This window comes from Micropterus salmoides, unplaced genomic scaffold (genome assembly GCF_014851395.1).
Source record: "Micropterus salmoides isolate LMB-PRFRI ecotype aquatic unplaced genomic scaffold, ASM1485139v1 Ms_hic_scaffold_5, whole genome shotgun sequence".
Classification (NCBI taxonomy): Eukaryota; Metazoa; Chordata; class Actinopteri; order Centrarchiformes; family Centrarchidae; genus Micropterus; species Micropterus salmoides.
Genome location: NW_024044237.1, coordinates 9,874,469 through 9,898,806, shown reverse-complemented (window position 1 = coordinate 9,898,806; position 24,338 = coordinate 9,874,469). Strand labels below are relative to the sequence as shown.

The following is a 24,338-nucleotide window of genomic DNA, read 5'->3' as shown; positions in this document are numbered from 1 at the left end:
CAACAAACTTTTCATTTCATTGAACATGGAGAGGATGTTAAAGCTATTCTGGCTCATGTCCTGTTTTCACCACATTATGCCATGCCCATGCCATGCTCAATGCTCTGAAGACAATGGAGATGGTAGTGGACTTAATTTTTTCGTAAGTTCATATGCTTTGCACAGTGAACTAACATTTACCAAAAAATACCACTAACATTTCCTATGTCGTGTAAGTAAGAGATCAAATAAATCTAATTTAGATGTCTGATCTTTCCATCACTGTCCAAGACAGATTAGATTTCATTTTCATTCAAGAGTTGAACTGAACTTTATAGAAATCTGTAGAGAAACGACCGTGTTGAAGTTAGTTTTAATCCAGCTGCGTCTTCTTACTCAGTTTCACCCCAGTTTTGGCAGTAGGAGACAGGACAGTTAGCTCACCTCCCTGCCATGTTTTGCCATGATGTTTTTTTAATAACTTCCTGTTGACTTGGCCATATTAGTGAAAAGTATGACTAAACACTCATGTAGCACACTGGGTCACATTACAGTAGAACAAGATCCAGTATGTAGAGTGTCCTATGTGGCCTGTGAAGTAATAATGTTTGGTATTGATTTGGAGTCACCGGGTTAAATTACATGGAAGATATTGAAAAAACTGCCAATTTTTTCTATCAAAAATATTTATGTAAAATAAAGCAACCAATTTAGTAACAACAACAATTTTCACTAATATGGACAAGTCAGCACAAAGGTACTAGAGAAAACATCAATATTGTGTCATTTAAACAGTTATTAATTGACCCTAAGTCAACCCCCTGCGGTCAGAAAGAGGTCTGGGAGGTGAGCTAACTGTCCTCCTACTGCCAACACTGGGTGAAAGTGAGTAAGAAGATTCTCCTGGCTCTGGAGTGAATGTCTGTCAAATGGCCAACTTAAAACTGACTTCACCGCTGTGTAGAGAAAAGCAGTCTATCACTCCTTTGGATTGCTCCAGTCTGACACTTTGAATAAATGGTAAGCGATCCTTAATTATGAAGATTTGTAAACATGCATGTACACAGCTCTGCTATGCCGTGGACACCTCACATCCATCAGTATTGATTTCTGTCAGGCCACGGCCTCTGAGTGGGTGAACAGGGTCGGCCGTGGATTGAGGAGATAAAGCTCAGAGGAGACCTCACACGCTTGAGTGGTGGAAAGATCAGGCCAGAAAATTAAACTTCAGCGAGCTTTGCATTACAGCTCAGTGCCACAGGGCTTTTTTGAGGGTTTTACCAACACACTGGTGATGATAGTCCATGGCAGCATCGCAGCATTGCTTGACAGTATCCTCTCGTGCTGAAGAAGGGCAGAGCTGCCTCACTCATAGTCCCATGATCTGCCTGGGCTGTCATGTATAAATGCATGGGGTTACTTGTATTTCAAGGAAGAAGCTGGAACTAATACCATGGCTGATATTAACAAATATATTGATGTCTGCATATTTATCAGCTAAAAGTTGTATAAAGTATGTGAATATAGAAACAAATATTGGCCAGTCTAATATAATAATTTTAAAACTCAACATCAATATCGGTATCAGCTTTAAAAATCCGATATCAGCCAGGCTCTAATTCAAAAAACACGGCACAAACTAGATATAAAGAATTGAAATGATATACGTTTTATTAGAAACTGTGCACTGAATCAAGCATCCACCTCGTGAACAATCATTTTATCTGGAATGTTTAAGATTCTATCAGAATGTTGGAGAAACTATGAATTAAAAATCATTTATATCTGATGGCATGATTGGTGAAAAATAAAAACAAAATGCTAGATTTCATCTTCATGCAAAGTTTGATTCAACAATCAAATTAAGTTAAAATATTGATGTGAAGCAAAATCATTACACTCAAAACAGTAGAGTACGATTTACGGCTACTGATATGGGGCTGATCATGAGTTGTTTTCTTGATACACAGCATCTATGGCAGAGATTGTGTCAAAATAAGTTTATGCCTTCTACAGTATGCCCATGAAGTACAATCATTGTTTGTCCCTGTTAATTTGTTTGTTTTACAGAACTGGACTGGATATGGCTTTTGAGTTAGTCCAAAGTACAAATGTATACAACAATCAACCAAGACTATGAGATAAAACTACAAATCTAATTCATGATCAAAAATATTAATTTAGTCCCACATCCTGGCTGTATCTCTCCCTTTAGGTCTATTACACAAAAGATTTGCTGGCAGAGGGATGTGACTATCATCCACACACAATTCAATGAAGTTCACATTGGCACAAAACAGCCCTGTGTTTGCAGTCCTGTCCCTTTCATATCTGTAATTATTTCAAGATGTGGCATGAAATGTGTTGTAAATAGCCACTTGATATGAATAATCACCTAAAATTGTAATGGCAGACATGCTGATTAGTACCGCCACAATGCTCTAGTCTACACCAACAAATCCACACCGTCCTCCAGAGTTACTACCACCATAGACAAGCCAATCAAAAGCTGTATTAAACACATTTTAAACACATTTAAACAAGTTTACCCATGATGATGATCTGAAGACTTTGTGTGCATTTAAATCATACAGTAGTAATTAGTGTGTAACATTATTTAGATCATAACTTTGCTAAAATAAATAAATAAAATAAAGATTTACAAAATGATTTGAAAAAAAAATGATATTTTTCTTGCTTTTCTTATTCTAATTTGTCATCTCATAATAATTCTTATGTACTTTTAGCAACAGATTCCATTTATGTTACTGTATGTTTATTATTGACACTGCACTGATGCATGCAATGTTTTTGATCCCTCAACTTGCTGCTTTTTAGTCTATTTTAACTTGTTGTTTTGGTTTTGGATTTACTGTCTGACAAACCGACTCTACCTGCCCAGCACCAAATGTCAGACAGACGAAGTTAGCAACTTAGCAGGCTAGTGAAGAAACTCAACATCTAAAAGGCTAAAGTCCCAGATAGTTTCCTTGTGAGCTGGTGGAGACCAAAACAGAGCTAAAAGGAGAATGAATGCTAGACTTACATTTGTAAGGTGGCAATAACACAACAAATATGATCATTATGTTGCTCTATGTCTTTGTTTGGTTTTCTTTTGCCCCCTGACATGATCAATTAATTTACAAGCACGTTAAGTTGCAGGTTATTTCAGTTAATTACGTTTCTATTGACTATCAAAGTGCTGATTCATAATGGATGAACTTTATAGACTTTCATTCTATCATTAAGTCAGATGCTTCCAATAGTATTAAATTATTAAGTTATAGATTATAGAAACCTGACGTTGGCAGCACTACACAGTATTAAACGTACAAGAACACAAAGTCACCAGTGTAGCTTCCTCTGTATTTTTTGGCGTGTTTCGGTAATTCTGGAGATCAGTTTGCAGCCCCATACCTGTAGTTACAGTTAATAACAATATTATACAAGTGTGTTTTTGCATTGGCTTAGACAAAGAAAAAAGTTAGGTCACTCTTACAGTAGATGGCAAAGAAAGTAACAAATATGACATAATTAGTCCCTTTCACTCAAAAGAAAAATACATACTGTAATATCAAGAGAGTGGGCATTACCAGCTAAATTCAACACAGAAGTAATCTTAAATAAAACGTATGTGTTAAAGTGTTAATCTCTACTCTTCATTTGACTTGTATATACAGTGACCACATACTGTAACCGGAAACATACTTTCAAGGAAAAATGCACTCTAATCGAAGTAATCACACAATATGTCACCATGAAACCATGAATATAAATATACATACACATTTACAAAAGCCAGGCTTTTCAAAAGTGCTGCAGACAGTGTAGAAAACAGGCGGAGATAGAGGATCACACTGCAATCCAGGACTTCACTCTGCAAAGGTATGTGTACACAGTTGCTGGAGGTATTTGGTTCGTCTCTTAGTCCCCAGACCAGAACCCACTAAAACTGGCCTCTAATTAGAGGGGACCATATCCTTTATAACGGGTTCTCTGTTTAAGTAGGTGGCCCAGTAGACCAGGTTGAAGGAGCCGAAGAGAACCGGAAACAAAATCCTTGACATCCTGTCAATTTTGCTGACGCTGTTGAACGTCTTCTTGCTTTCTTGAGCTTTGCCGTCTGCTTTGGCCTTGTTGGGATCCGAAGCTCCACCTTTGGCAATAGTTGGAAGTGTGCTGGAGTCCTTGGTGATATTTGGCGCGTAGTTGGCCACTGCTACAGCGTAGGCATTATTCTTCTTGACGACAGATGCCCTCTCTTTTTTCTGTTGAGAGATCCCAAGGATTAGATGTAAAAGCTTAAAAAGACAGGACAACCCTGAAACCCATCACTTGTCACCTTATTTCCGTGAGTTTAAAATGCATGTAAATGAAGGAGTGAGGTGGCAATGGATAGGGTCTGGTAATGAATGGATCAGCGCATTTTTCCATGTCAGAATGAAGGCCAGCAAGGGCCACATATATCAACAATTTGACAAGGGTGCACTGTAACTTTTTTTGATAGTTTTGTGTATTTTTTCAGCCTTCCAACACTTTCAGGGATGTTTAGAACTTATAGGTGGGCTGATAGTCATATACATACAGTAAGCAGAAGTAGGGAATATAGTAGGTCACACAGAATGTAAAATGTGTTAGAACATTTTATAAGACACCGTATTGGTTCTCTTAGGTAAAATATAACAATTCCCTTGGAGGGGAGACACACAGTAAGATATGGGCCACAGTTGCAGGCCTTTCATAGAGTTCAGTGATTCAAAGAAATGGGTGTTGGGCAGTAACGTGTTAGTGCAATATTATTACATTTCCCAGTAACTAGTAGTGTAATTAAGTACTTTTCTAAAACAATAATATTATTACAGTTACTAATCCAAGTAACGCTGCGTTAGTCATTACTGAACGCACCATCTTGAACGCGTGACTGTGCAGCAGCTCAGCAGCAACGGACCTCCAGTTGTTCATGTCCGGAAGGAAGAAAGGAGAACAAGGGAGAGAGGCGTTCTTTCCCCAGCTGTAAGTAGCTACTGCCAAATCATGTGTCACAGTCTAAGATGCAAAGAACACTGTTGTCCGTTGTAAACTCTGTGCGACCAGCAAAAAGCGTTTAACCGTGAACAATTCTGCACTTCATTTACTGAAGCATCTGCTGAAGCAGCACAGCAATGTAAAACTTACAGAAAGAAACTCCGGCAACTACTGTCACTGATGCTTGGACTCGTCGGGAGAGAGTGGAGCTACGTAAGGTTTTGTAAAACTACTGAATACTGCTCTTAAAAACAGGCTGCATGTGCAGAAAAACAGCTGTTCAAAAGTTGGGATTTATTTGCTTTATTTTTTTATTTCAGCCGGTGGCGTCAAGAAACATTACCTGCTTTCTAAAAATCATACTCCTTGCTGCTGATAAAGTCGGGAGAGACTGCTTTGTTTGGGGGTGAAGGGGTGGTAGTGAAGTGTTTCCCATACATGATCGGATAATTATCAATGTTGACCGCAACATATTGATTTTCTGTTGTTTTTTTTACTAGGCGTATTTCAATTCGTAGGCTACTTCATTGAGGAGCTGTATTATGGAGCACATATTCATGCAGCATCTCCTCTCACTCTCTCTCTCTCTCCTGAACACTGCTTAACCCCCCCCCCCCCCCCCCCCCCCCACCCCACCCGCCAAAAGTAATATAGTAACGTAATGAGTAAAATAACAAGTTACTTTTGGTGATATTATTACTTTTTTAAGGAGTAATAAGTAACTAGTAATATATTACAAATTCTGAGTAACTTGTCCAACACTGATTATAATACTGTTAATTTACTACAGTATAGAGTTAAAACCTCCATCACATTAATATTATATATAATAATAATAATAATATTGCACCTTCAATGTCAGCACTGAACGATTCGTGATTTCTTTCACATTTTAATTACGTTGCTTCAATCCAAGCCCCCCTTTTTGCTCTATATTAATACATCTGTCTACATCTGTTTGATGTGATATTTTCTACATGCAGAATTGTTTAGAGCTTATCTTTGCTTTCTGCTTGGTTACAATTTTGTATCCATGTCTGTCCTGTCAATTGTAAGTTATGTGTGACACGTTTACTATCACAGTTACATAGCTAGACATTGATTTACTCCCCTACAGCAGTTCAAGGGTGAAATGCCTAGGGGCTCATCACAGTTAAAAGAGTGCATTGATGGCACTTAACTAATGGGAATACTGGAATGCTAAATAGTGGTCTTGTTCAAATTTACGATCTCCTCTATTGGGATTACATGTTATACATGTACCTATGTTCTCATGGCTTATAATACAGAAACAGTGATAGACAGATTAGACTTGAAGGTATGAACCTTTCTTGTGGGAGTAGTTGTTCTTCTATAGAAACAGAGAAAGCTTGTCAGACCACTCACACTAGTCATATAAACTTATGCTGTCTTGGTAAACTAGAAACAATTTCTGCTGACATATCAATTTTTTTTCCATCAATGTCACTGCATCTATACTCATCATTGATATTTTGCCTAGAGTTAGTCATTTAGATTTACTTATTGGCTAATTAGCGTTAAGAAATAAATAAATAGTTATAGCTTCGTAAGGTTAAAGCAGCCATTATCACTGCTTCCCTCTGCCTCTAACAATTTTTTTTTAAGCATTGCCTTCTTCAACATACAGTTACAATCCTAATGAATTCCTTTTGAAAATGGAGCCTGTCACAAACATATGTTTTTCTCCTCATTACCTTGTCAGTCACAACACTCTTTCCATCCCAAGCCCAGCCGCGCTTTGTGAAGTAATTGACGGTGGCAAACTCAATCAAAGCGGAGAAGACGAAGGCGTAGCAGACAGCGATGAACCAGTCCATGGCAGTGGCGTAGGCAACCTTGGGAAGGGAGTTCCTGGCGCTTATACTCAGTGTTGTCATCGTGAGAACGGTGGTTACACCTGGAAATAAACACAGGGAAAATAATAATTCCTTGGATAGTCAGGTATTATGAAGTTCATTAGGAAATGATTGTTTTATATTATACACATACATAACACACATTGTGCTGAAATAAAGAACTATTCATAACACTAGACCTATATCTCATTAATGTCATTGAGAATTGGGGTATTCCATCAAGATCTGGGTTATTTGAAATGTACCTTTGCATGAAAGCAGAAGAAGTGAAAGAGGGTGGCAGACACTTACCAAACACAGTCCTAGCTGGCACTGATTCTCTATTTAACCAGAAAGACACTTGGGAAAGAATGACTGTCATGATGCACGGGAGGTATGTCTGGATGACAAAGTAGCCGATCTTCCTCTTCAGATGGAAATGAGCCGTCATCACTGTGTATTCACCTGCGGAGACAAGAATCAGGGTCACTTGTACTACCATTTTTTTTTTGACATTGCCGTAATCTCTGCTTTGTAAATATAACACACCAATAACCTAAATTTGTTTGCATGCTTGCATCCTTCCCCCGTGCATGAACCTTACAGATACACTGAGACTTTTAAGAAAGTAAAACATCTGCATAACATCATGCAGAGGAGGTTGTATTTGTTTTTATCAAACTTGAAATCTGGTTTATAACCAGTTCAGAGGACATTTTCAAACCTTGTTACTCCAAGTTGCATGTCTATGATTAGGATTTAATTTGATTAAAGATTTACAATTATTTTGACAATACTGCTAAATATATAATTTCCTAATCTGCTCCATTTTATTTCCCCCCACTTTTGGAAGACCAATTCCCCTGTATTATGGTCCTTTCCACTGCTAACTATACCACTAAAGTAAATAGATTGTGCAGACAATACTTTTGCTTGGACACAATATCAAGCTACAAACACACACGTATTTACCTGAAACACAGTGATCTGTTAAAATTAAAGGCAGAAGAAGACTTCACTTTTCATACCAAACACTTTTTTTTTCGACTTCACAATGTACACACAATTCATGATTCAGAGAATTTTAAAATGATCAAACATGAAAAAATACAGAAAAAAAACCTTTCTAGTCAGGTTAGAAAAAAGAAGCCGGGTGTCAGTGAGGTCCTATTGTCCACTCCCACTGCACAGCAAGTGGTGTTTTACGTATCAAAACTATCAGAGATGATTTATCTCTTCCAGTCAAATTTACTATGCAACTGCAACCCCACTATGTAATTTTTATAATGTAGAACATTATATTTTTATGTGAAGGCTGTAGAGAATGCAGCTTTAAGATGCCAAAGCAGTCTTAACCATAGATAGGGCAGCCTACTGTTAACAGTAGCTACATATTTGATCAAATAATCCACCCCTACATAGAAAAGTAGGCAGTGTGATTTCCTAGCCATCGAGCAAAGCCTAATAGCTGACAAGGCCGTGAACCAGTGCCAGTGCTGCAGTAGCAGGCGGGCCTTCCAAATGGAAGATATCGCAAAGAGAAGCAAAGATTAGACATGAGAAGAAAAATATGTGTTACCCATGGCAACAGAACAGAGAAACATAGCTCATTTACTGCGACTCTGAAACGAAGGCCTTGATACACACTGCCACTTGGCAAGAGGAAAGTCCTTTTCAGCATTGGGAAGGGAGGAGAGGGGACTAATCCCAAAAGGTTTTTTATTCCCTCTTTTTCTATAGCACTGTAGTTGTATTGCCTGCATTTCTAGCGGTTATGTGATCTTTCTCTTTCACCATACACTTAAAAACACACATGCACAGATACGCACATCACACACACTCTCAATACCCTATGGAGCTCTATATCTTCTGTAATTTAATTTGCATGCCAACCCCCGATGTCTGTGAGGAGGGTGTACAAGCAAGGAACTGAAACTCACTGGATGTGGCTACATTTTCTATAGAGATACGTGTGATGGCTTCTCTGAGAGGGAAGATAGTAATTATAGCATGAAGATCGTAATCATGTCATGTTTCCTACAGATGTACACCATGGGAATACCTCAATCCTTCAGGAAACGCTGCACAGTGTCTGTTCGACAGAGGGCACTGACTCTCACACAGGACACAACAAGCTTTGCAAATGGGATTTATCAATAAGAGATACCTGGTAATGTTGGCTTTTTAAAAATAAATATGCTCTCTATATCATATGAACTAAAAGTGTACTAAATGGGAATGGTTTACTAAATACCTTTTCTGAAAGGCTAGATAGATTAAAGGGACATTCCAGCAACGTGGGGACTTGGGGTCAAAATTTGTTTGGCAGGGGCCGAGAGATAACCTAGTATGGGTAAAGCTAAATTGAATCCTACACTTCTCAAAATTAAACTCCATAGTAAAAACATGTTTTCCATACCCCTCAGTTTGTTACTTTTTGTTAAAAATGTGTAGTCACTCGGGCGCAGTTAGCTCACTTGGTAGAGTGCGCACCCCATGTTCAAGGCTGAGTCCTTTCTGCAGTGGAATCCAGAATTAAATCCAGCCTGTGGCCTTTGCTGCGTGTCGCCCCCTATCTTTCACTCACTTCATCTCGATCCTCTGTCCTATCAAAATAAAGGCAAAAAATGCCCCAAAAATATATTTTAAAATAAAGTGTATTCTCCAAAGCCATGTCAAGATTACCTTGATGACACCATCAGCATCATTCTCTCTTCAAGAACCACAGAAGACATTATACATCTGTTTCATAGACTCTCCATGACATGTAAACTGATCTTAATGTGTAAAATTGTAAAAAATAAAAAAAATAAAAAATTAACAGTATAACATTTTAGTTTAGAAATAGTTACATTGATCAATGTTTTGGCCACTAGAGAGCAAAACAATACCCAAACCAAACTGACAAACTCACAGGCACAACTATATAGCAGGATTATGAAGTTGTTATGTCAGACACATCCAACAGACACAGAGAAACATTATCATCCACCAGTCAGTACAGCTGCAAGGTCAGCTAATTATTTTACGAAGTTAATATCAAATGTATTGGTTAACACAGGCTTTAATTGATAATGTAGACCTTAATGGGACAATCACCAAAAAACTATTTCTTTACAGCGGCTATAACCAATATTTTACATCAACAATGGATCACGGCCACTTGTATGTGGAAGAGGTCGCTCGTAGTGACAAAGTCAGAGAATTATCTACCAACTTCACAATTTCCCTTAGCTCTAGAGGTCGTTTTAGCATCTTTCAGCTTAGTGCTTGGGTTTCCTGCCCGCAACCTTACAGTTTTGGTGCACTCTCACTACTTACATCAACATTGTTTTTGACTGTGGCAGGCAGCGTTGTTCTGCAAAATGTACAGTAAGTGAAAATCACAAAATTTACCAGCAGACAAAGTTAGCAATAGCTGGTGAACATAGCATTTAGCCTCTAAAGAGCCAGATATTTCTCTCATGTGTTGGTGGAGAGCAACAACAGAGCTAAAAGGATAGTGAATGTTGGACTTACATTTGCTGAGTCGCCAGAAACACAAATCCAAATCAGTTTTAATGTTGCTCTGTGTCTGCTGGGTGAGTAAATTGGCAATTGCTAAAAAGGTTTGTCATATAACTTAAATTATGCTAATATGTCAGTGTGTTTACAGCTTGTTTCCACTGCCTCCACATGGGCACAAAATTAGCTATTCAGATTTAGCCTTCATAATGTCCACTCAGTATATAAATACTACGTTAATGTAGCTACAATGATGTTACTACTGGAACACCATATAATATACACCTTGTGTGAAGTAAAACATTACTACATTTAGTTCTGTTCAGTCATGTGTTTTTATGTGTAATGTACGTGCTTTTAAAGTGCCAAGTCGAACATGACTGTGTGACAAATAAACGAATGGCTGAATAGTGGGATTTTTGTAGCAGTGTGTGTGGTATGTTCAGAGGCTTGTGCAAGATGTCCATTCCTGTAAAACCTGAGAGCACATTCATTCGTGCCAAATGACCTAGTTTGCAAGTACGCTACACCAAACACTGACACGCTAGTAATGAATGATTAATTTAAAGTCAGCCAATCAGATAATGTGGAGTGACTAGTTAAACAAGGGAAACCATCACTGGCAGGCATTCTGCCTTCTACCAAGGCATCATAAACCACTTAACCTAGATAGGAGCATTTAGTGCATGAAAGGATTTTCTTACTCAATGAAATTGAAGAGGGGATTCCCTTGACAGTGCAATACAGTCACTGGAGAAATGCTCCACACAGGTAATTGATGCCTATAGGGAGCAGTGGTGGGGCACTTGGCACAGGGACATAGTTATAAAGGCTGTTTTTCTGTGGTAGATGCCTTTTCTGCATGCAATCTAAAACTGGAACAAAATTGTAGCCCGTTCACTTTGCCTGCATTTGAATTCAGAGATAATTTTAGATCTGATGATTCAGTAAACCACTTTAATTACTCTATTATCAGGATATAGAGCTATTAACGCTATACAGGGAGATCACACGTCATTTCAGTAAATTTGCACAGTTTTTGACTGTGAGATTAGAAAGCAGGTCTAGAGTTACCATTTTTTTTATGCTTTCACCCACAGTACCCTCAAATACCTAGAAACTTCAGCATACAAAAGTTCCAAGTATGAAAATTGGAGCAGCTTTTGAGAAAAAAAGACTCACTGTACATGCTCAGGCATATAAAGAAGACATCTAACTCCACGGCAATACTTTGCAAACCACCCACTTCTCCCTCGACTTTACAGCTAAAGTCTGGAGGCGATAACCCCAAGGTCAATATCCTCCACCAGGAACGAACTTCTCTCTTTCACGATCATCAAATGTAAGCCACCATGCTCATAATTCATATTTCCACCATGAAAACGGAGACCCTCCACTCTGGTCCATACCTATGTTCTTGCATGTTGTAGGTTGTAGCCTATGTACTAAAATTATAAAATTAATTAATTATATTATATTCTTTGGATTAATGATGACCATTTTCCAAATCAAATTTCAGGTTCTTGTTGTGTATTGTTGTGTATTTAAATTAGAAAAAACACATTCACTGATCTAAAAAAGTAAAGTTATATTTGGAAGATGGTTTGCAGGGATGTTATGTATATGTCATTTAGACAAAATAAATTCCTCACCATTATTATGATTTCAAAAGCTTCCTCTTCCTCTTCCTCAACTATCAAGGAGCATTGCTAAAATTAGACCAGTGCTGTCACTCAATGAATTGCTACTTTCAGATCTTCTGTAACACTTACTGTAACACCTGTTTAAAAATTTGACTTAAATGGTGGCATTATTTCAGGTTGTATTTTAACATTACTGTTATTATTTTGGGGTATTACCTAGTCATTCTTAGCCTGGCTTACAGTTATAGAAATCATTTCTTGATTCAACTGGTTTAAAGCTCATCAAGGCCATGCTCCTTTTTACGACCCAGACCTTTTTATCCATTGTCACCAAGGTTGTGTCAAACAGAACTCTACAGACGAGTGGCTGCCCAGATTTTTTCTGCCATTCCCCTTATGAGGACCTGCCAGGTTAGACTGGAAGACTAGTATACTTATTTAAACGGTGGTTCCCAAACCGTTAAAAACCGGCTAAAAAACCCTAAAATGAAGCAGTGTCTAGTAAGCCTTTGTCACTGGTTGCATACAGTAAGAGCTGTGAGCAGAGGTCTGAAGAGGTACAACTATCCACTGTTTCTCAAGAAAAAAGATTAGAGAAAAATCAAATCACAAGAACATAAAACTATTTTACATGGTGCAGTGATGACTATAGGATTCTCAGCCTGGGGAATAAAACTGCTCTGCAGTCTGGTGGCATGACAGCTGAAACTTCTATATCTCTTCCCAGAAGGCAGCAGGGTGAACAGGCTGTGGCTGAGTGGGTACTGTCCTTTAGTATCCTTTGGGCTCTGTGTAGGTACCAATATCACTGATGCTCAGGAGATGGGTACCATTGAACTTCAATATGATGTTTCATCATTGAGTTCTCTCCATGTCGGGGGATGCAGTCGTGGGTGTACAGCATGAACAGGGGGCTGAGCACACAGCCTTGGGGGCTCCGGTGTTGAGCACTAGAGTGGAGGAGGTGAGTCCACCAATCCAAACTGACTGGGGTCTGTTTGTGAGAAAATATCCAGTTGCAGAGTGTTGTATTTAAACCCAGAGTGCTGAGTTTGCTGATCAGTTTCATGGGGGAGATTGTGTTGAATGCTGAGCTGAAATCCATAAACAGCATTCTGATGTAGGTGTTGTTTTTCTCAAGGTGTGTGAGGGCTGAGTGGAGGGCAGTGGAAATGGCATCCTCTGTGGACCTGTTGGTTCTGAAAGCAAACTGGTGAGGGTCCAGGCTGGCTGGGATGTTCTTCATGTGCTGAAGAACCAGTTTCTCAAAGCACTTCATCAGAATGGGGTGCCACGGGGCGGTAGTCGCTCAGACTAGACACTGCAGACTTTTTAGGTACAGGAACGATGGTGGCTGTCTTGAAGCAGGTGGGAACCCTCTCCTGAGACACTGAGAATTTGAAAATGTCAGTAATGACATCAACTAGCTGATTGGTGCAGGTTTTTAGTACACGGCCAGGGATGTTATCAGGTCCAGCAGCTTTACTCATATTCACTCTCTCCTCACTGCTGTGGATACTGACAGTGGCCGGTCCTGATGGAGTAGACTTTACAGCTGACTCCTTGTTGAGGAGATCAAAGCGAGAATAAAATGTGTTCATCTGTTAATGTGGCCTCACAAAACAAAAAAGCTTCTGCTTTTGTAGCCTGTGAGGTCTTTGATTGCCTGCCACATATCTTTGGTGTTGTTGAGGTCTCTCTCTAGTCTCTCCACTTCGCCTTCTTGATGCCAGCTTTCAGTCTCGCTCTGGCGGAGTTGTATGCTTTACATGATGATGTATACTCCTCAAGGCTGATGTGGTTCTCCTGGTTGGTGGCCTCTGTGCCAGTCTGTGATCTCAAAAATGTCCTGTAGGGCTGCTGTAGCCTCATCTTTACACATGTTTATTAATGGTTTGACCCTTTTAATCAGCTGGGTGTAGGTAGCCAGGAGAAGCAGGGAAATACAATCTAATAGACCAAACTGGAAAAGGCGGGAGGGCTTTGTAGCTGTCAGAAATGTAAACGTGGTCCAGGGTATTGCTTCCCCTGGGAATGTGGACATGCTGGTGGAATTTAAGTAAAACAGTACTGAAGTCAGTTTGATATGATTGAGTAGATTTTTTTTTTCAACTATGCCAGCTAACTTTCCTCTCTTCCGGATTTGATCACACCACTTGTGGTTAAATTTGGTCCGGCTGGTCTAGTAATCTGAACGGGAGATGCTGTGAGCAGTGATCATCTCAAGCTCTGCTTCTGCATGTGCCGCCATTGCCATGGCATATGTGAGTATAATATGTGGAACAGAGCAATGTTTTTTTCTTCTCTCCCCTCCCTTTAAATAAACCACTTCATCTTGTCTCCTCCTCTGCTGTCACTTCTGAAGCCCCTGTATCTTGCATGTTTCTTTTTAAGGCTTGCTGGGTGACTTCTGTTTTGAAATATGCTGTACAAGCGCTTTATGATTAGTTTATGCTTATGTTACCATGGCAACATGCACCATTACCATGACAACTGTGATCAGTTGTGTGTCTGTTGAATTTGGCTCATCTGTCAGGTGTATTTTGAGGTCCTTCAGGGTCCAGTGACAAGTTCCATCAGTTATTCTAACTCCGTGCACTCACATTATTATTATCATTATTGTTGTTATTTTTATTGCTATTGTTATTATTCATAACAATGGGATAACATCTTCAGTGATAAACAGTTATGTAGCAGATTAACTGCTTATAACATGACATTGTCAGGCATCATCCTCTGCTGCATCAACTGACGGTTAACCAACCACAACCACAGACATCACATCTCACTGCACTGATCTGGCGGCCTATTTAAAGACATTCACATTCACTCTGTACGGTGACGTGTGCTTGCTGCTGTTACTGCTGCTCCACTCCACCCAGCCTCCACCTGCTTTGGTTCTGCTCTGCTTGTGTGCGCCCTAGAGGGCATTTATTTCTAAGTTAATAACCATTGGGGAATTATTTGCAATGGTCCCTGCATGTTATTTATCACTGCGCTAAGTGTTTAATTCTGCTACGATATATTGCCACAGCAGGGAGCCTTATGGAGAGGAGAACCATATTTGCTACGTGACAGAATAGTTCCCAACAGAATTCAACTGACAACACGGCAAATTAACAGTAATCAACACAAGGTAGATGACACATTTCTTCTCCTCAGCAGCTGTCTTATTTCAAATGCTGTAGAGTCACCTCAAAGAAGCCTGTCATGATTATCCCAGGGTTCAAGCATTTCTATTTCTTTCCTTATATCCAGAAAACTAAACCAGAAAAAAGGAACACATCACTTATTCTCTCTGCAGTTAGGCTCCCTGTAAAAGCATTTATTACAAACTCTTATTTCTAACAATGTTATTCATAGCCAGTGGTTTGCTTGCTGCTATCATCTAATCTCCAGTCACTGGGTGTCAGATTCCTCTTCACTCCCAGCATGCAAAGGAAAACAGCTGCCAACCTTTTCCCATCTCTCAAGAAGAAGAAGCCTGCTAGCCTCACAGTGCTTCAGTATTTCAATTAAGCCCCATTTATTTGCCACACATTTTTGATCTTAGCTTTCAAGCTATGTCTCCTTACAGTGTACTTCCTGGACAGCAATGGTGTCTCTCTCATCTTCACACACAGAAACACAACACACACAAGTTCTGGCCCCGTTTCTTGGCCTCTGCGTGTTTACATGAAATGCGTTCTCTTTCTAGTCATCATTACTTCTTTGTTCATACTATAGCCTGATTTGCTATGTATGTATGCTCTTTGTTTTCTATCTTCTGTAAACAACACTTTGTGCTTGTTGCAAGTGTTTTATAAATAAATTAAACGTGACAACTGATTGTCTTGGATAGAGCATATTTCTATTTCTGTACAGGCCCCTGACAGAGCCAGCAAGGCTTCAGGACAACATGCTTGTGGATTTGGTTACAGCAGCATTTTTCAGTACATTAAAAAGTAGCTTAAACATCATTTACATCTCCAGCTGAATTGTTTAACCAGGACCCTGTCGAAAGGTCTATAGTCTGCTCTTGGTGGCTCCATACATTATATAATGCTTTAAGACTTTAAGGCTGAAGCTACAAGTCAGCATTCTCACCAGCTGATGATGCTCATCTATGTAACTTTTTCGTACCATCATATGGAAAAACATATGATCAGGCTATTTTTTTCTGTTTAGCTTCTTAGCTACAAACTTGAAAACAGATGCTAGATGTTTTTGCTTTACTGTTAGTATGTTTTACTTTAAACGTAACAAGGGAAAAGGTTTGTAGCAGTTTTTTTAGTGAATGTAATGCTATCTCAGATAACAAGTTTGGCTGGGTTTGCTGGAGCGTAAACCCAATTCTAATAAAGCAGGACAGAGCTGCTGACGTCAGCCTAAACTCTGACACAGTGGCTTCCAGGGCCAGCTTCCACACATTGGAAACATTTTTCACTATGCTTCACTTTCCACACACACATTCAAAACTTTTTAGAGCCTGCTTTTAGCTTCAAGTCCATGTTTGAAAAACTCTACACATAACCAGAGTTAATTATCATGCCCACTAATGAGCTTATCACTGTTGAATTCACTTGCTAATAACTCCTGCAGGTCCATTTGAGTGAAATGCCACATTTTCAACGCACACGAGGTATTCGCTTTCTGGGCCAAGATATAACATAGATTTTATTTGTCATTTCACGCATCGCTGCACTTTTGTTGAGACATTCCTGTGTCTTTGGGCTTCAACGTAAGACACTTAAATCAGAACACAGCAGTTCTTCTTTCCTCCTGCCGCTCCTCTGTTAGTGTCACTGACAGCCAGATGTGCTCCCTTATGTCTAGTTCAGCATCATAAAATCCATCCAAGAAAACTACACTGAATTTGAATGTTTGCCCATCTTTGTTCTCCAAAGGAAAGGTTTATAAAGGAGAAAAGCTTGTCGAAGCAGCAGCTCACCTGCCATGCTGCTTTTGGGTCTTCAGGCCATGCTAAATGCAGATTAACAAAATACAGAACAAAGTATGGAATTCAAGATGCATGACTGCCAAATCCCTGTTTTGTTGAATCTTTGTCATGCAGAGGAAGCAAGAACAAATGTTTCTCTGCATTTTTCAAGCCAAATAAAGTGACTAACAAAAAGACAAAACTTAGCAAGCATTTCGCAGCATGCTCCGCCGCCTCCTGCAGCATGTAGGAGGTGGACAAGTTCAACATCCACCCAAACAAGCACAAACTCTTCACAGTTTGATTTTCACACTGAAATAGTTTGCAACAGAGATAATGAAGATATTTAGGTTCCTTATTCCCCAAAATTAAGCGGGTTGAAGCACACAATCACAATTGCTGGTTCGCAACTTTTGTGCAAACAAAGTGTATTTTAAACAGCAACTATTCACATTTTGCTGCATGCCAGCTAGTAACTATCTAGCAAAACCCGGACTTATTTTAGGCAGTGTGACTTCATGATTTCTTTAGTATTTGAAAATACCAAATCCAATACATTTTCTAAGCTGGAGGAATACCTACAGCAGAGGACAGAGGTCAGTAGGAGGTGGAGGACTCATGAGGTGGATTTAATTCCCTCTAGACTTCTACTAGACCTTCACAAAAGCTTACCTGTACTCGACTTGATAGTTTCTTGTCCGACCGTTTGTCCAAGCAAGTCATACTGGTTCAGGCGGGAGCTTTCTCCTTCCACCACCACAGAGTCAGAGGCATTTCGAGTCCAAGCATAAGTCACTTCTGAGATTGTGTAGGCATCTTAAAAAAAAGAGAAAAGGATAAACCCATTGGGTATAAATCTGGGGCAGTCATTGATGATTTTTCGAGAAATTATTTCAGTGACCCAAATGAAAAGCCTCCCACTACAATGTGTTTGATGCTGAGTTTCTAGAAAAAAGAATACTGTAGAGAGAGAAAAATCTCTCTCTGGGTGAATATGAAATTTGTAAAGCGCCAACAAGAAACTGATGATGTGACCTTTTCAATCAGTCACAGCATACATTGAATATGAAGTTTGAAAGCATTTCTGCTAACCTAAGAATGTCTGATGAAACAGAAAAACAGATTTTTCCATGCCAATCATGATCGCTACAGATTGTTGTATTTTTACAACAGGGTAACAAATCAGCATCAAAGCAAAGAGATTAATGGAAATACTGTAGCTCACCACATAAACGCATGGAAAGTAAACGGGGCATTTGTTTAATGTGAGAAGTCAGTGCATTTCAGACACGGCACACCATGTACTGATGCTCTGAAAACTAGTAATCCCTTGTTTTAAAACAATATCTTAAAGGCAGCTTAAAGCAAAAAAATGTCATCCAAATGTAAAGAAGCCATGGAAATAAAATACTGATTAAAACGGATTCATAAAATAAAATATTTGGATGAGTTTAGAGTCCTTTTCCCCATATTTCCTAGTGTCATTTCCACTCAGTCCTTTATCTGTCAGTTATATATTATCTATTTTATTGCTGCATATTTTGTTAAAGAGGTCATATTATGCTTTTTGGCTTTTTTTGAGTTATGTACACCTTTGTGCATATAATAGGTTTGCAAAGTCAAAAAGCCCTAAGTCCACCCCAAAGGGAGTTCCCATCTCCCACAGAAAACACCTCTCTGAACTGCTAGAAAAGAGCTTGTTTGTAGTCCAGCCTTTTCCTTTTGTTCTCTGTGACGTCAAAGCGAAATACGTGCTCGCCTAGCGGCTAGTCAGGCACACCCTCAAAAACAGTGGTGGAAAAACACTCTGAGCTGCAGCATGTAGTGACAAGACGTCTCCCTGCTGCCTCCCCTCTCCCTTCCAAACACTAGTCACCCTCCAGGCAGTCAATGGACAGAAAGTTGTTACTGTGATGTAGAGACAGAGCTCAGTTATAACTTTATGGATGAAAGATACTTTTGTTACAAATTAATAACTCACCACTTTCTAAATAAAACGATGAACCTGAAAATTAGCATAACATGACCACTTTAAAATTTGTAGGGCTACTGCCTTCCAGCTTCACTTGGTTCTTAGGCTGTTCACTTGCCAAAGAACCAATGAGGAGAAAAAATAAAAAACAAAATAGCATTTTACTTAAAGCTGGGGTAGGCAATTTATTTCATAATACATATATATTTTTTTGTATTTTTGAAATTTTCTTTACATCCCGACTCCATTGAATAAATCAAATGCTCTGACACAAAATGAAAACAATCTGGTATCTGTGGCTGTCGCAAAAATGTAATAAGCAAAGCCAGTCATTTCATTTGGTCCAAATAAAATTACTGGCTGGCTGTACCTGCCTACCTGCACTCAGCACTCTGCCCCTGCACTCACTGCATATGGAAATGTGTTTTAGGGGAGTTGCTTTCTTGCTAGTTTCTCCAACATTGCCTACCCCAGCTTTAAAGGTCCCTAAGACGCTATCATCAGAGTTACTCACAGCTGCCAAATTTTAGTGGACAGGAATGAAAGTCCATGGGGAAATCCTCCAGATGCATTGGGCACTCTGCATGCACAGTTAACCTGCATCCAATTCACAGAAAATTAAGGAGACTTTGCAAATGCATGAAAAGTAAACAGCACAGATTAGGCACGGTCACAAAAAAGAAACAAAAATACCCCACAAAAACCCTCACAAGCTTCATGCATGATTCAAGACGCTTCCCATCTGTAATGCCTTGAAAAATACAATTCATTTTAACTGTAATCAACAGAGCAAACAAGGAAGGCTACTGCAGAGACCAGCAGAAATCAGTGTGTGTCTATGGTAAGATTATAGGATAGCTCATTGATTAGAAAGAAACTGCATTTTATGCAACTGTACTAATACAGACTGAAACAACATTCAACCACTGTGAAAATAACAATAGTTTTTCATTCAAATTGATTTTCTTGAAATGCATGTAGAAAAAAGGATGCTAAATTGCAAAAAAATAGGATGCATGAAGAAAAAACATTTGAGCAAATGAGATTCTGTATTGCTAATGGACGTACTTCTATCACATGCTTTATCAAAGTAAGTCCTTCCTCTACAAGAGATAGTTGAACAATTTGGGATATAACTTGTTTGTTTTCTTGCAGAGAGTTAACTGAAACCACTGGTGCCACTCTCATGTCTGTACACTTAATATGTACATTAGCACACAAACAGGGTGAGACAGCTAGCCTGGTTCTGTCCAAAAGTAACAATATCTGCCTGCTAGCACCTTTAAAGCTCACTAATTAGGATTCTGTATCTTGTTTGTTTAATCCATGCAAAAATCAAATTGTAACAATACAAGATGCCGGTTTCAGAGGGGCTATTAAGCTAGCAGTAGCTTTATATTTAGCGTGCCAACAGTAGGATACTGCCAGTCTTCTTATCTAACTCTCAGCAAGTACCCAAAAGTGTATTACCGTGTTGAACTATTCCTTTAAAACCATCTCAGCACATTACACATAAATACAAAGTGGAGACTTTTCTTCAGACATGCTTCTGGGACTGGAATTACCTCATGGTGTACAGCAGTGTCCCATCGTCTTTGATCCTCAACAGTTTATTAGGCATGGTCATGTTATGAGCCACAGACTTTTTCCCATTGTGGAAGAAGGTGTCCGGAGTCCAGATTTTACTTGCCATCAGGTTGTTGAGGGGCAAAATATTCATTGGTCCATGAAATTTCAACCTCTCATCCTTCCAGCTTTGCCGGAAGAAAACATCTATGGTATACTCCTGTGGGTAGAGGGAATAAATAAGTGAATTAATGAAAGTGTATTTTTATTCTATTTTTGTTTCAACTCTCCACTATATGAAAGTGAGTCTTGTGTACAATAAAACAGGGCACTTTCCACTGCCCTGTTTTATTGAAGCTTACAAGCAGCATCTTCTTCACGACTGACTTCATCTGCCACTTTAAAACTGGCCACTGTATGGCCACTTTCTCTATTTGTCAAAGCTCCATCAAGGTGAGGACAGCACTCTCCATGTTCCTCTCAGCTCTCTGAGCTGCTGTGTTTTCCTAAGCTGGCTCTCAGGCCAAGACAACCCCTTGACCTACAATCCTCTGTTGTCAAAAGAAACCAAACACAAGGAAGGTTTTAGAGCAGAAACCACTGCTCTGTGAAAAGTGTGTACGTGTGAGAGTGGGTGTGCATGTTTGTGTGATTCACACGCAAGTGAGAGGGAGCGCAAGATAAATTCCTCCAGAGTTTCTTGTCACATTTGAAAGGCCTCTGACATTTAGATTGGGACACTGAAATGTCCACTGAAATCAAAACTTTTTCTTAGAGAATAGCATCTCTTACAACAAAATAATAATTCTGGTTTATTACAATTGGGGTTTTGTTTTTGTAGTTTTGGCTATTGGTTATGACAGCATTTAACCCACTAAAGTAATTTATGAGATCTGAGAATATGGAAACAAATCTAACAATCCAGGACATATAAGCAGTCAGATGATCAGACAAATTGCCTTTGTTTAAATTCTGGCTAACCTAAGGGTTAGTTTAAGGATACATCCATCCATCCATCCATCGTCAACCGCTTATCCTGCGTACAGGGTTGCAGGGGGCTGGAGCCAATCCCAGCTTACAGCTCCTCTTTTCACCCTGTGTTGAACGCTTCATTTTAGCTATGGAGTGATACATCTTGTCTTTAAATTATCTTTGTTGGGAGTTGCACATGTGCAGTTCCTAGTTAAGGACTACTAGCCAGTCAGAAGCAGAGAAGGGCGGGTCGTGAGAAGACGGTAAACAGCTTCGATTCAGCTGTAGGCTAACCAGGTTGGCAACATGGACTGGAGTTTTCTGTGGGAGATGTTGGGCTGGACTTCGGGCTATTACATGCACAAAAAAGGTATATTACTCAATAAAGGAGAGAGAAAAGGCCAAAAAGCATAATACCACCTCTTTAAATGATTTACTAAGCTTTTCTTTACATGAAACAACATATTTGTGACCTGTTTTTAAAATTTATGTCTTCAGTATTAACAAATAGGCTTAAGGCTGAGTGCCACAGAAAAACAACAATATAGGTTGTTTGTGCAGCACATTATTACGACCCATATTTATTTTTATTGTTGCAGCAACAGTCAAAAGTCGGGTGACGTATTATAAATAGGTAGAAAGAAAGAAACCAAATAAATGCTGAGTTATTTTGAGCTTTAACTTAAATAGCATTACTGACTTCCGTCACATGACTTACGTAATTTACTTACTTTAACCCAAATCATGATGTTTTTCTAAACCTAACCAAACTGCGACAGTTTCACAATGTTAACCACCAATATCATGTGACTTATGTAACGTATTTAACGACCATATGTGTCGTTTTGATAGGCATGGACAAACACCATGGGTAGTGACGCTAATTTAGGAAAGGCTCATAAGTATCATTTTGGGAGGCATGGGTAAATGACCTATGTTGTCGTTTAGGTTGGAGGACTTGTTACAATAAATTGAAGTCCCCTTTAATTAAGGCATGGTGTTATTACATAGACCACACCTAATATTTTCCAATGGATAAAACTGTAGCCAAAGACAATAAAGCTTTTTTACCTGTAATCAAAGATACCTTTGCCCTCTTTGTTTGGCTAATGCTCTTTTGAAGCTAAACACAGTATTTTTCCTGCTTTTTCTTCTTCTACTAATTACTTTTCTTTCATTTTCCAGCTTTGGCTGTTGGCAGACCTGCTATTAATCCTCTAAAGCAGCCACCTCAGCAATCAGCTGGATTGCTCTACAGTATCTGAATAAATCAATCAGGTCACAGGAGAATATTTCACGTTGTGCAAGACTAGAACCTAAAATAGATCATATCTTTTCAGCCTTGTGTCCGATTTTGCTATTCCATAATGTGTATGAATAATAAAATGAATAAATAATATACAAATTTTTCAAACTTGATTATACATTAAGAAGATGTTACCCCATGGATTTTTTGAATCTGACATATTGGTAGATTACTCCTTAGGTTATAAACTCTAATGGCTGTAGCTACAGTACTCAGTGATGACCTTTGTCAGTGAAAGGAGATGCTGTTTTCAGCCCTGTCAGCTGTTTGTCTCTCTGCCCATCTGTTTGATTGCAAGATTTAAAAGATAGAAAAAAAGAGACATCAGGAATGATGTGGCTAAAATTTAGCAGACAGATCAGATGTGGGTGATCTGGATCTGGGATTTCCGCCATGAGGTGATTTTTATTTTTTAGCCTTAACAACACAGTATTGTGTCTGAGACCTGTCCCGCTTGAGTGGTGGTTTATATTAAACTGAGTGCCTTCTAGTTTACATATCTTTCAGAGGCCACTGCATTGAACTCCAACATCATAATTGTTAAATCAATAGATCAATCACTAGGAAACAATAGAAGGGACACTGGTGATATGATGTGAAGGCGGGCACATGTTTCAGAATGATAAACAGGAAAGCCCAGGATAAACAAAGGAGTGACTTGAATAACAAGAGGACTTTCAATAATTTATAAGATGAAAATTGTCAGATGAATAGACGTCGTGCTGCAGTGTGGAAAACTCATCCCACTTCAGCATTGTGGTTGTGTGTGGAGAGAGAGAGATATGATGCAATTATGAAAGGAGGGAAAGTCATAATTAAACTAAAAATAAAATCTTTAAAGTGTGTTATGAACAGGAAGTACAAGGCTGTCCTCTGGAGCGGCCTTGTTCTCTAAGTGTTTATACAACAGGAAAGATGTGGGTGAATAATTAAACATAAAAAAATAAATGTCCAGGATCTGCTCTCACCATGTCTGTGTCTGAAACTGGTCCAAAGCTGGTGACGTAGATGTTTGTCTTCACCTCAGTTATCCTGTCTGGATAAGAGACAACAATTAGAGGCATCAAAACACCCAAAGGAATAAAAACAGAAGAAGAAGAGTTAAAAAGGCATTGAAGTGGGGAATGTGGGATTTTCTGTTTTGTACATAGTTTTCTACAAACTGTTTTCTCTGACCTCTCAGAACATTTAGTTTTACCGATTTTTAGCACAGGCAAGGAAATCTAACTGAATGTTAAAAGCTTTATTTTAATTGTTGTAAGGAGATGTCTTTCTATGGGTTTTATTGCACTTAAAATGTAATGAGTTTAAAGTAATAATGCTCCTTAATGTTTATGAAATAAAACCCAATGATTAATGGTTGCCATTTTTTTTACTTAACAGCCATTCAATGTATTGTATATAATGTCTTATATTAGTTCCTGCGCAGCAATCACATTACCTTCTTACGCACGAATGATGGACTTTGTCCTCAACTGTATTAGAGCTGTTTTAAGTGACTGTTAATGAAAACGTTTCTTACTGCTGCTGCTTCACATTAAAAACATTCAATGTGTGAAACATGGGGAGGCCTTTTCTTTTTTTCCGCACAGTAACA

General features: G+C 38.9%; 1 protein-coding gene across 1 annotated transcript in view; it reads right to left on the bottom strand.

Annotated features, from left to right (window-relative positions):
• Positions 1-1,627: 1,627 nt before the first annotated feature.
• LOC119889451 (gamma-aminobutyric acid receptor subunit alpha-2) overlaps positions 1,628-24,338 on the bottom strand; it is a 33,004-nt gene continuing 10,293 nt past the window's right edge. Inside the window, exons 4-10 of the mRNA XM_038700392.1 lie at positions 23,710-23,777; positions 20,463-20,683; positions 19,412-19,494; positions 17,598-17,741; positions 7,173-7,325; positions 6,720-6,922; positions 1,628-4,247 (exon numbers count right to left, since the gene is read on the bottom strand). Of these exons, the coding sequence (XP_038556320.1) occupies positions 3,939-4,247; positions 6,720-6,922; positions 7,173-7,325; positions 17,598-17,741; positions 19,412-19,494; positions 20,463-20,683; positions 23,710-23,777 (1,181 nt within the window). The 3' untranslated portion in view covers positions 1,628-3,938. The remainder of the gene's footprint in view (positions 4,248-6,719; positions 6,923-7,172; positions 7,326-17,597; positions 17,742-19,411; positions 19,495-20,462; positions 20,684-23,709; positions 23,778-24,338) is intronic.